This window comes from Ursus arctos, unplaced genomic scaffold, assembly GCF_023065955.2.
Source record: "Ursus arctos isolate Adak ecotype North America unplaced genomic scaffold, UrsArc2.0 scaffold_7, whole genome shotgun sequence".
NCBI lineage: Eukaryota > Metazoa > Chordata > Mammalia > Carnivora > Ursidae > Ursus > Ursus arctos.
In genome coordinates this window covers 81535362-81549072 of record NW_026623089.1, presented here as the reverse complement: position 1 = coordinate 81549072, position 13711 = coordinate 81535362, and the positions used below count along the sequence as shown (strand labels likewise).

General features: G+C 42.0%; 1 protein-coding gene across 2 annotated transcripts in view; it reads left to right on the top strand.

Annotated features, from left to right (window-relative positions):
• The window catches only part of RYR2 (ryanodine receptor 2), a 711493-nt gene extending 703425 nt beyond the window's left edge, over positions 1-8068 (top strand). For both annotated transcript variants that reach the window (XM_057308486.1, XM_057308485.1), the window contains 5 exons: positions 1257-1413; positions 2890-2954; positions 4642-4742; positions 5675-5726; positions 6449-8068. In XM_057308486.1, the coding sequence (XP_057164469.1) occupies positions 1257-1413; positions 2890-2954; positions 4642-4742; positions 5675-5726; positions 6449-6544 (471 nt within the window). In that variant the 3' untranslated portion in view covers positions 6545-8068. The remainder of the gene's footprint in view (positions 1-1256; positions 1414-2889; positions 2955-4641; positions 4743-5674; positions 5727-6448) is intronic.
• Positions 8069-13711: the final 5643 nt, after the last annotated feature.

Here is a 13711-nt window from a genome sequence, read left to right as displayed (position 1 = left end):
TGAAAAGACAGGGAGACAGGCAGAAGTGGCCAAGGAGGCTGAGAAGGAACGGGCAGAAATGTAGAAGAAAACCAGGGGACTGTGATGTCTCCCCAAGAGAAGACACTGTCTCAAGGCCTTTGCCCCTTCATTATGGCAGACAGTGGGTAAATGGGTCTTGCACTGGTGGGGGACATTGGTTGGGTAAATTAGCGTGTCTGGAACAGTTTAAGAAGGTGTCATGGAGGAAGGATTATTAACTGAGAGTCAAAGGGATGAAAGGAAGGGATGAGAATGGGAAATGATTTTTCAAGAAAAGGAGAATGTGCAAGCCAAGATCTAGCATTGGGGATAGTATCAGAGGGGCGTGGGTAGGGGGCAGGGTGGTGTTTGGGAGCATGAATGATCAGCAGAGAGGGGTGAAATGTTGCTAAATCTGAGGCCCTGAATGAAGATAAACTACGATGCTTTCAGCCATTGGCTCTCAACTGTTGAGATTTTGCCCCCCAGGGGACAACTGGCAATGCCTGCAGACATTCTTGGTTATCCGCGGGATGGGTGCAATTGGCATTGAGGGGTAGAGCCCAGGGATCTTTCTAAAATATCCTCGATGCACAGGACAGACCCCACACAAAGAATGATCTAGCCCAGAATGTCGACAGTGCTGATGCGGAGAACCCCTCCCTTTTCTGCAGCGGGCACTTGGAGCTGTACTTATTATTGCTTGCTTTAATGTTTCACACTCTAAACCATGAGCTGTTATTACCTCACTGCCGCTCCCCTCTGTCTTTCTTCATTATTCTTCACGTTCGAGTAGCAAAATTTCAGCATCATATCCCATACATGACAGATGAGGGTTATCCGGTCTGTTTTTTCTCGCTTCATTTCTGAGATTCCATCTTATTATGCTTTTACTTCCTCTCTCCTATGTCTGTTATGCTGAAAACATGAACAGGGCGATTAAACATAGTTTTGCGGACTTAAATGTGATTACCTTGTGCCAGATGCTCGTGAGGTGCTTCTCATTCTCCGCAAAGTGTGACAGAAGGCGCTAAGCAGAGTGTGCAGTGCGGACTTTTGTTTAAAAGGCAGCAGAGTGTAAGAGCCAAGTGTTTGCGTCACAATCACAGATACCGAAACAAAAAGAGGCAATGCAGAATGCAAGAGTCTCACCGATTCCAGAGTGAGGATTAGGAGCTAGAGGGAGAATCTTAGCTTTGTGGAATGTGAGAACAGGCAGTGTTCCTCCAAGAAGTGACCATTTCTCTCTTTTCCAGTGCTATATGTTCCACATGTACGTCGGGGTACGTGCCGGAGGGGGTATCGGTGATGAAATCGAAGACCCAGCAGGCGACGAATATGAGATCTATCGAATCATCTTTGACATCACCTTCTTCTTCTTTGTGATTGTCATTCTCTTGGCCATAATACAAGGTAAGCCCTGTCTTCACTGAAGTGCAAGAGGATCTAGAATCTGAGCCACCTGTTGTTTAAGCTAGTATTAAGGTAGGGAAGAATGTCAAGTCCTTTCTGGAAAATCCAAATAGAACTTCTTCTTTCAGGATTTCTTCATTTGAAATCTGTAGAGGGAAAATCAAAGAAGCATGGATGCTGGTGTAGGGGAAGATAGATACAGGTTTCTTTGGACTCTTTTCCCAGAACCTGATGGAAAGAGCACTTTCCTCAGTTTGACTGCCTTGCCACTTACTGACTTTACAACGTTGGGTGGGTGAGCCATGTAACTCCTTTGGGTCTGTCGAATGGAAATTATATAAATCTCTAAGCCATTGTATTACTGAAAATTTGTTTTTCTTTTAAAGAAGTGATATATATACAAGTACCCAGCACAGTACCTAATGCACAATTAGTGCCTCCTCAGTAACCCTAAGCCTACCATTGTCGGATATGTTCCATGTGCCTGGCACATGCATTAACTCAGTTTACCCTCGTGCGTCCTGTGAGAATGGTGGTGGTGTTTATATTTGGAGAAACTGAGCCATAAGAAGTCTAAGTAACCTGGCTGAAGTGCACAGTTAAGTGTCAGGGCTGGAATCCAAACCCAGGGTGTCTGGACCCAGAGCCCCGACTTAAAACCAGAGTCCATATCGACCCACCAGTTCTTCCCTTTACTACAAGGACACTTGGAATGTGGTGTTTTCCTCCCTCAGAAAAAAAATCACTCTTCTTTTTCTGCTCATCCACTGATTCTGGCTTGAATTAAATGTCTACACACATGGTATTATCCTCTAAGTTCTACAGGCACAAAAACGAACTTTTTTTTCAGTAAAGTACATGAACAAGTTTAAAGGACTCATAATCCATCCTCTGTGTCTTTACTGAGTGTGACAGTGATGTGTTTTTGTATGAGAGCAAACTTGTAAATCCCTCGGAAGAAGAGGTGCAGCCATGAGTCAGAGGAGGAAGAGGGTCTGAGGGGAAACAGCGCGGGGCGTTTAGTGCCTGGTGACACAGTTAATAACGTGAGGGCAAGTTTGTCAGGACCTTGTGAAAAGAATGATTTGAGGCATGTTCCTCAGTTAATATGGTAATGTTTGATTTCCAGATTGGTACCTGAAAATCTCCTTCGTGGAGTTTTCTGCACTTTCCAACCAGAAATCACAATTACTCTTTCTCAGAGTAAAGGGACGGGAAACCTACCCTCTGTGTGGGTAACGGAAGGTTTTTTCTGCTCTGTCCCTTCATTTTGAAACCCCTCCTGCCCCCAAAGAGAGAATGCTGCCACCCTAGGAGGACTATGGGGTGTGTGCTCACAAGTTATTCCACGTCCTGAGCATTTCCGGGCATGGCTGTACCTTCTCCCTGTCCTTGAAAGGATGAGCCGAGGGGCTGTGAATTTAATTATTTTTCTCTGGTTGATAAAGATTAGAGTGCGTTTTTATTGCACACTAGGTTTAATTATTGATGCTTTCGGAGAACTGAGAGACCAGCAGGAGCAAGTCAAAGAAGACATGGAGGTGAGTCTTTCCGTGTCTGGCTCAGCTTTGTTGCCATGGGCACTTGTTTTACTTCCTGTCTTTATCCAAGGATCATGAATGCGGGAGAAAGGAGGAGGAGGACATAAGTGACATGTGACTGCCTTGGCCTGTTTCCAATCCGGGCAATACATACCACCGGCCAGTGTGCCAGGTGGGAACCGTGGCAGGCTCTGGCTGCATCCAAACTAATATGGCCCTGTCCACCCCTCAAGGAGCAGGAGAACCACCCCTTCAAAATGATGGATTCACTGACATATAAGTACACAGGCAATTGCAGAGCAGTACGTTGAACCCTTTATAGTAACTCAAAGGAGAACTTTATAGGATAACTTACAGGCTGTGGAAAATCAGAAATGAGTTTTAAGCAGGGTGGTGGGCTTTACATTTTACAAAGATAACTGTGGTTTAAAACCTGGGGAGTACATTAGCAACTGGTGAGATCAGGGGCAGGGAAGCGGGCTGCGAGCAGTTTTTCAGCGAGAGATTATGCAGCTCCTGCTGAAGAAATGCACTGAAGATGTAGGAACCAGATGGAGTTGGCGTGAGAAGTGGGTGATTAGCCAGATGTAGAGGATAAGGGGTTTGGAGCAAGCAGGGAGGATACCCGGATTTCCAGCATGAACTATCAGACAGATGGTGGCTCAGTTACCCCCAGAGTAACTGCGAGAGGTAACACAGAGGAGGGGCAGGCTCAGGGGTGAGCTGTTAAGTATGTACCCATTTAGTTAAGACATCCAGTGCTGTAAAGACTTATTGCTGACTATGGCCTATCGCTGCCCGCAGTTGTTGATCAATAAGGCAGAGAGAATTTAATAAATTAATCATCTGAAGTCGAGGTCCTAGAATCTATGGCATCGTAAACATGCCTTCAATGGTATTAAATAGTTTCTAATTTGCAAGGAAGATGAACATCTGGAGCCACATGAGGGCCACAGTGATTCAATTCACTCGAGTTGATACATATGAAATTCTAGTAAAACCGAAAGCCTGCTTCTCCGTGGGTTTTGTGTGCCAGTCCTGCGGATGGCAGACCGAAGCAGGTGCTGCTCTAAGAGATTCGCAGAGAACAAGCAGGGAGCAGAAAGAGCAGCACCCCATCCCTAGAGTAGAAAGTTACCCCAGTACCTGTTCACTGGTTAATTCTGTACCTAGCACGGTGCCTGGCACACAGCAGACCCTCTAACAGTCATGGATTGAACACCCCACAGCTTGGTATTTGATTTGGCCCTTTCCGAATGGGAGTCATCTATACCTTTCTCCCTTTGGTCATCAGACTTTATTCAGGTAGGTACCAAGATTGTGGTCTCAGTTGAGGATACACTGAATCCTGCCTACATGACTTCAATCAATGTGCTGGACAAGAGTGATCGCTAAGTGTGGACATTCTCACTTAGGCTGGAGAAAATAAGGAAAAGATAGCGCTTCACAGCCATCATTATTCTGTGCACTTAGTTCTCCACCTGCTGGTACTTGTGTCCTTTAAGCCTCCAGCAAGATACAGTTGAGGCAACAGTTACATTAATATTCATGTGCTTGGCACAGCCTTCCCTCATGAAGTCATACAAATATCGAGTAAACCAAACAGCTGCCCCTACATGGTGGGTTGTGTGTTCCTTTGTTTTGCTTTTTGAAATCTGACATTTTAATATTTCCCTTTGTCTTCTAGACCAAATGCTTCATCTGTGGGATAGGGAACGATTACTTCGACACAGTGCCACATGGCTTTGAAACCCACACTTTACAGGAACACAACCTGGCCAATTACCTGTGAGTGTGCCTGTCTCAGACTCTTCAGCCTCTCGCTGTCTCATCAGTGCCCCCTTCTCAGCACGCCTGAGAAGAAGAGAGATATGGCTTCCTTTTCGTTATATGATGAGCTCGGGCTTTGAGAGAAAGTCCCACAGCTAGTGGTTCCCTTGTCCCCAAGAGGAGGTTCACATAAGAAAAGAACTTGCAGCCCTTTATGTGAATACCTTCTAGAACATGAAATGGAAATATGGAAAAGAAGAAGTGGAACACACACTCAGCCTCTCAGAGAGCATTGGCCATGTTTCCCATTTCAAGTAGGAAGATTCCAGCTGCTTCCTAGAGATCTATGAATCTCCATTTTTCTTTTCTGAGGACCTACAGATCTCTTGAGGCACCATTATCTCTTTAGGCACTATATTTTAACATGGTTAAAAGTTGCATTTTTTTTTAATACATAGAAATCTGGCTATTGTTTATGACCAGCCCAAACTGCAGTTCGGTAAAATACAACTCTTAGTTTTTAGCCCAATTTTAATATCAAACAGAAGACATGCGGAGTAGCACTGTAGCAAAAGAAAAAAAAAAAACTGGGCTTTGGAATTCACAGCTGTGGGGCATTTGGCAAGTTATTTAAACTTTTTGATCCCTGGTTTTCTAAGTGGAGATTGTGATTCCTAGCCCATGAAGAATAGATGCGGATACCGCTGAAGGTGGGATCTGGCACCAAGCCTGGCAGATAGCCGTTCCCAGGAGGTGTAACATGATCTGTGCACACACTTTAGCTCCTTTGAAAAAATACTTTTAAAAAATGTTAAGCTTTTGGTTCCCATGTCATTTTTTTTTTGATCCATTTCTTTGCCCTGCTGACAGCTTGTAGGCCCATCAGAAGTATCTGTGTATGCTGAGATTGCCATTCCATCCATCTCTGATTAGTCTCTCTGTATCTTTAGGTTTTTTCTGATGTATCTTATAAACAAAGATGAAACAGAGCACACAGGACAGGTAGGTAAACAGTGACCATATACCACCTTCTGAAAGAAGTGATAGAGAACGCAGTGGCAATACGTGTACATGAGACATGAAGAGTTGGAATTACTTTCAGATATTAGTCCTAGTATCTTAATAAAAATTCCTCTTATCCTGGACGAGTGCGCAAAGATCCCCTTTGTAGAAAAAGTAAAATTGTAAGTTCACATAAAAAACTTAAGCTTTTATTAGCTGAACATGCTGAGTTTGGGTTTTGCCAAGTGTAATGTCCTTGACTGCTTAATCAGATAGCAAATGATTTCAGATGAACTTCAACCCACAGTATTACGGTCAGTCAAAAATAATTGTGTATGAAATGTCTAAGGTTCTCCTGAAGTATTTGAAATCTTCCTCTGCAGATATTTGCCTCCAGTTAATAGTTTGAAGGTTACAATTAATAGTAATATCTTTAAAAGAACTCTAAAAATCATATACCACAAATAGGTTTTTAAATCATTATATTATGGTCCAGATGAAGATTGATTATTAATAGCATTAAGTGAGGTCTGGTATGGTTAGGAACTCTCTAAATGAATATGGGCTTCTCCAATCATGTAAATTATGTGTAATTACACAGTTACCTAGATATTTGATATATAGATGCAACAAATTTATGTTTCTTTCTGTCTTCTGTTTTGTGGTAATGCACAGATTCTGGGGAAGGACCTGATGTTAATACATTTCCTTTACTTTTCCAGGAATCTTATGTCTGGAAGATGTATCAAGAAAGGTGTTGGGAATTTTTCCCAGCAGGGGACTGTTTCCGGAAACAGTATGAGGACCAGCTAAATTAGACTCAGACTCAGATTACTTCTGAAAACCAAAACATGCACATTCACTCTTTCTGTCTGTCTCGGTCTCTCTCTCTCTGCTCTCTTGGAAACATCTTGCTGAATCTGTGAATTGCCAGCATTCTATGCTTTCTGGGAGCAGTGAACTGTTTCTGAAGACCTGACTGTGCTTTTCCCCCCACCTTGTGTATTTTCTTTGAGAATAAAGACTGAAGAATAACCTAAATTCATACACAGACAAACTAGGAACTCTGGAAAGAACACAGTTTCGAACACTCTCAATCATAACTCTGATTTCCTTCCGAGACTCCTGAAAGTCCCTTTGAGCTATGGGACAGTCACAGAGAAGCGTGACAGCCACACTCATCCGGCCTCTTTATTTCACCATCCTGAAAGGAACTCTCTAATGGTCACAGAGCACTGTAGCACTTAAGAGATTGCCGTGGACACCAGTTACGAAGGGAAATAGTGCCTTACTATATGTGGGTTGAGCTATGCAGAAGATATGTGCATGAAAAAACATCTTTATTTTCTTTATGTCGATCTTTTTTTTTTCCTTAGATTGATTTTGTGGGTTTTTTTTCTTTATTCTTTTGTCTGGTGGGGGAGGGTAAGAAAAGCATTTTGTGTGCACCTTTTTAAAAAAAGACGGGTGGCTTGTCTCAGGACGAGAGGAGGCTCTTCTCATTCGCTAAATTCACATTTACCCTCCCCATGTGCTCCTGCTCTTATTTTGGTAATGCTCTGATGCAACATTGCAACTTTATGAAATCTTTGTATGAAAACAAAAAGACTGCAAAAAAATATACTTTCAAAAGAAATAATTCATTGCATGTTTATTATGCAAGTTTAAAAGAACAAAGAAAACCTCCAGAAGCAAGTTGATCAACGTGAGAGAAGTTTCATGATAATTATATTCATAGTAATAAAGTGTTGTGGGCTTAATTGTATATTTGGAGCCAGTGTCATCCACCAACAATGTGATACATTATGAACTTGACAGTAGTTTTGGGTTTTTCTCTTTTCTTTTGGCCACCTGTGATCAGTTGCTGATTAAGGACTTCCTGTCAGGCCATTTTTTAATATCAAAGCTGAAGCAATATCCATTCAGGGATTTCATCAGTTGCATCAAAAAACACGGATGATAATTATCAATCACTCCATTTTGAGTCCTTTTAAATGTAATGCTTATCTTTACAAATAAAAAGACAGATTCAGAATGGAAGCAAGATCATTTTGCAAACATTGGAGCTCTTTTATTACAAGTCTGCTTGTTAATTTTAGAATTGTAAAACTGCTCTGATTAAACTATTTAACTAATGTTCTCACTCTCTTCTTTCCCCATTTCACTTACAGTGGGGACGCTTTATAAAACCTGGAGCTTTTAACCTGAGGGTGGTCTACCTAGGGCAATGCAAACCCTGCCCTATGGCCTTTAATACCATGAACACTTGCCCGTGGCCAAGTTCCCGCCTTTAGGATTACAGAACCTCAGAGTTGGCAGGCACTGGCCCCACCTGGCCCCACCCCTGTCATTTCCCTGACTTGGGACCAACCCGAGTTCCTTAATAGGATACCACCAATGACAGAAAAATCACTGTCTCCCAAATCACTTAAGTTTCATACAGCTGTCATTTGTTTCCCTGTAATAGGAGGGGTTCATTTTCTGCCTTCATATGAAAGAGAAATGGTACACTAGGAAGTGGTGTATTAAACACTCAACACTAATTGAACACTCACTGTGCCAAGCACTGTGCTGGGTATCACCTGTCATTTGTCACCTTACTGACCAGGGCTGTGGTACCTAGATTTTGCATTTGTCTTTTGGTATCATTTTTATTTGGGAGAAGGAATGGAATCAATTTGGCCACACCATGAGAACTCCCAGGGAGGTGCTCTTAGGTTCCGAGTAGTCTGAATAAAATAGATCAGTTCCCTAAAACATCAGAAAGAACGTTCCCCTTTGCCACAATACACAGCAGAGGAAGCACACAGAAAGGAGGAATAAGTATTTCTCCAGGACATAAAATCTGCTGATAGATTCAGGTCTTCTATTTATAAGGCAAAGGCAGATTTGATATGAAACAACAGCACAGGTGAGAGGTGAATGAAGAAATCCCTAGTCATCACCTGGCCTGGATTTTACAGACTTGTTGACTCTCCTAATGGATCGCTCCTGGCTTTACTGCCTGGGAAGGTGACCGTGCTCACAGAGAAGCAAGAAAAAGGCTGAATTCTAAGAGCCAGTCACTTCAGAAAGCCACCCACTGTCCAGCCTCATCAGAGCTAACACTTAGAGGAGGTCACCTCTCCATTCTCTTCTCAAGGCCTCGAGGGAACAGAGGGCTTTTCTGTAGCAGCATTATTAATTCTCCCAGGAAATGTCACATGAAGTCAATGAGGCTCTCCACTTCTCTGATTAAACTCAGGGCTGCCTGACTCAAGCTCCACAAATGTAATCCGTTTAGAGATTTTGTATTATACAAATATTCAGACCTTCACAACAGATGTTATAATGTCTACATATTTCCATCTGAACACACATTTTTCGGCCATTCTTCTTTTTCTCCTCCCCTCATCCGTACCAGAAACATCTCTTGATCCAACTCCATCAAACAAATTTAGAATCGTAGTTGAAGTTTTCCAAATGCACTAAATGGTACTTAGTCATTTGACTGATGCTCATCATTTCTCATGTGCAGGAGGCAGTTCTTAGCCCCTCAAAACCTCATTTAAAAGTCATATTGTAATGAGAATACTTTCTTCCTGATTGTAAAAGCATACCTATGAAAATGATACTTTTTTATTATCTTGCTTAACTGGGGTAAGTGTTCCAATTCTTTAAACTCTAATTTTCTGGGTGAATATACGAATATGCCCTTCCCCCATTGCCGGAAAGGGCTTTGGGTGGCTGTCAGTGTGGCGAGTGCCTCATTTACTCTGGACACAGTAAAGGAGAACTTAAAAATATATAATTTAGTACATTTACCTAAGCCTGGTGTAACTTGGAAAGCTTTGGACATTCTCCCAATTATAAGTATCTATTGTGTGGTGAAGAGGATGACCTCCCTGTCCCTTTACTGGTGACATTTCTGTCCAGCAGTCTGCAATATCTATGACAGAAGCTGGAAAAGGATCGTCTCCATGTTGGGACAAGTGCATGCATAGCACCCAGTTTTTTAAAGGCCGTAAATATAAATAACACATTTATTAATGGGACAAGGTCTGAACCTATCATTTAGTCCCATAATATTTGGCTGTGTGCTAATGTGAGTAGGTCCTTCAAATTCCATGTTCCCCAAACCACAGGATATTTATAATGTCACAACTCAAAACATAAACAGCAGCAGAAGCACTACTTTCCTCATATGTATAACATCTGAGGCTTTCTAGAACATTAGAGCTGGAAAGGATTTGAGCAATCATGTTTCAGACAAGCAATCTAGGCAGGTTAAATGTCACAACTCTGGTCAGTGGCAGAGCTGGAGCTTTCTCTAAAAAGCCAGGTTTCTGTTTAATCCTTTTCCTATTGTGGCCAAAATGGTTTGAAAAATGACAGGTTCTTTATGACCCAGCAAAAATGAAACTGGAAAGCAGTTAGTTACAAAAGCTTTGATGAAATGTCACCAGTGCTCACCGACATTCTGCATCTGTGATAAGGAGAATTCTGGAAGTGATTATCAAATGAATAGCTGGTTTCAGAATGCACCATTGAACAGCTATTTCTGAGAAAAAGAAACAGCATTTATTTTAATCTAAGATAGGCAAGATGGCAGAGGAGTAGGGGACCCCATTTCAATCAGTCCCCTGAATTTAGCTGAATATCTACCAAACCATTCTGAGCACACAGGAAATCAGGTTGACATGTAAGAATATTTATCTGGATCTCTACAAGCAGAAAAACACCACCTATTGCAAGGTGGGAAGGGTGGAGTCGTGAATCTGCAGGGGGATATCTGAAGATAAACAGAAGAGGAAGGGAGCGCCATAAGCTGGCAGCTGGAGAGTGATAGAACACTGGAGTGCAAAAGCGTACTGCCCCGGGGACCTGGCAAAAACTCAGGGTGGTAGCGGTGGGGAAAGGCCTTAGAGCAGTGCTTAGGCAGGATCCAGGAGCCTTGGGTGCATGTGCCCTCGAGCCAGGGGCCCCTCCCAAGTTTAGAAGCACAAAGGGAAATGCCCAGGTCCCTGAGACAATCTCTGAGAGTGTCTCTGTGGGCGCGCACCTTGGGAGGTGGCAGTTTTCAGCAGCACATATGGAAATGGAGACTGATTGGGTGGATTTAGTGAAGAGAACAGACTGCAATTTCTCTGCTCTGGGACAGAGGTTTGGGTGCAGCCATTTTTGCTCTGACCCTCGGAAGAGGCACGAAAGCCACCAGAGAACAAAAGCTCAAAAAACTGTTTCCACAAAGCCCAGCCCCCTAACAGGTGTCAGGACAACTTTGCCCAAGCAGGGCAGGCCCCTTCCCCAGAAGCAGGCTGGAAGAACAAGAGGACAACAACACTATGGTTCCTATAAAACTGTAAAATCCAACACCACGGGAAAATAGCATATTGAGCTCCAGTCATTGCCTCACAGCTTATTTTTCAGATACAACTCTTTTTAATTGTTTCTCTTATGCTTCTTCTATGTTTTTTTCTTTTTACCTTTTTCTCATTTCAACTAGATGCTTAATATACCATACTTCATAATAGCTCCTTAACTTGTACTTTTTCACATCTATATTTATAGATATATGCTTCAATGTAGTCCATTTTTCCCTATTCAATATTACCTTCACACACACACACACACACACACACACACACACACACACACACACACAAAGTTTTACTTTCCCTGTAATTTTAGGAAGTAGTGTCCTCTGACAAACTGAACAAAATACACCCAGGAACACCTGAAACACACTACTTTGTCCACAGTGAGAGATTATAGCCCCCCTTCTCCACAACCCCCCTTTAATTTTTAATTTTTTTCTGAATTATTTTTAATTTTGGAAGTTCTATTATTAGGTTTCATTTTGGCTTTGTCTTTTTGGCAATGGCTTCCAACCACTCAGGATTTTCCTAGAGTGCATTTTGCTTGGGTCATGGTTGATATTTTGGACTCCATACATCCCCTAATCATCCCTCAACAGAATGACTAGGAGGAGGCAACTCCCAACAAAGAGAGGAACCAGAGACAATGGCCTCTGCCACAGACCTAATGGATATGGATACAAGTAAGATGTCAGAGATGGACTTCAGGGTGCCAATTATGAAGTCAATAGCTAGGCTTGAGAAAACCATTAACAACAATATGACTCTCTGAGGGCAGAAATGAAATCTAATCAGGTCAAACTTAAGAATGCTATGAATGAGGTACAGTCTAAACTGGATACTCTAACAGTGAGCGTAAATGAGGCAGACGAACAAATTAGCAAGCTAGAAGATAAGCTGATAGAAAGGAAGGAAGTTGAGGAGGATAGAGATAAACAGCTAGAAGCATGAGATCAGACTTAGATCAAGGACGCCATGAAATGTTCCAATGTAAGCATTATTGGGATTTCTGAGGGGGTGGAGAGAGAGGACCAGAAGGTATATTTGAGAAAATCATAGCTGAGAACTTCCCTAATACGGGGAAGGAAACAAGCATTCGTGTCCAAAAGGCAGAGAAAACCCCTCCCAAGATCAATAAAATTAGACCAACACCCTGGCACATAACAGTAAAACTTGCAAATCTTAGAGCCAAGGAAGCTATCGTGAAAGCAGCTAAGGGAAAGAGATTTCTTACATATGGAGGGAGGAACATCAAAATAATGTCAGACCTATCCACAGAGACCTGGCAAGCCAGAAGGGGCTGGCAAGACATATTCAGGGTACTAAATGAGAAGAACATGCAGCAAAGAATACTTTATCCAGCAAGGCTCTCATTCAGAACAGACGGAGAGACAAACAGCTTCCAGGAACAACAGAAACTGAAAGAATATGTGGCCACCAAGCCACCCCTGCAAGAAATTTTAAGAGGGAATGCTATAAAAGAAGACAGACCCCAAGAGTAACACAGACCAGAAATTTACACAGACAATCTATAGAAATAGGGATGTTACAGGCAATATGATGGCACTAAATTCATATCTTTCAATAGTTACCCTCAATGTCAACAGCCTAAATGCTCCCATGAAATGGCACAGGGTTGCAGATTACATAAAAAGATAAGACCCATCCATATGCTGTCTACAAGAGACTCATTTTGAACCTAAATCACCTCTGGATTGAAAGGGAGGTGATGGAGAACCATTTATCATGCCAATGGACCTCAAAGAAAGTGGGCGTAGCAATTCTCATATCAGACAAATTAGATTTTTAAACCAAAGACTGTAGTAAGAGATGTAGTGGGACACTAGATCATACTTAAAGGGTCTTTCCAACAAGAAAATCTAACAATTGTAAATATCTATGCCCCCAACAGGGGAGCAGCCAACTACATAAGCCAAATGCTAACCAAAATTAAGAATCAGATTGATAATAATACATTAATAGTAGGAGACCTTAACACTCCACTCTCAGCAATGGACAGATCATCTAAGCAGAAAATCAACAAAGAAACAAGAGCTTTGAATGACACATTGGACCAGATGGACTTCATAGTATATACAGAACATTCCACCCTAAAACAATGGAATACTCATTCTTCTCAAGTGCACATGGAACTTACTCCAGAATAGACCACATACTGGGTCACAAATCAGGTCTCGACTGATACCAAAAGATTGAGATTATTCCCTGCATATTATCAGGCCACAGTGCTTTGAAACTGAAACTCAGTCACAAGAAAAAACTTGGAAGGAATTCAAATACTCAGAAGTTAAAGAGCATACTGCTAAAAAATGTTTGGTCAATGAGAAAATTAAAGAACTTAAACAATTCATGGAAACCACTGGGAATGAAAACACTTCAGTCCAAAACCTATAGGATACAGCAAAGGTGATCCTAAGGGGGAAATACATAGCCATCCAAGCCTCTCTCCAAAAACTAGAAAAATCACAAATGCACAAGCTAACCTTACATCTAAAGAAGCTGGAGAAAGAACAGCAAATACAACCTAAACCAAGCAGAAGAAGAGAAATAATAAAGATTAGAGCAGAGATCAATGAAATAGAAACCAAAGAAACAGTAGAACATATC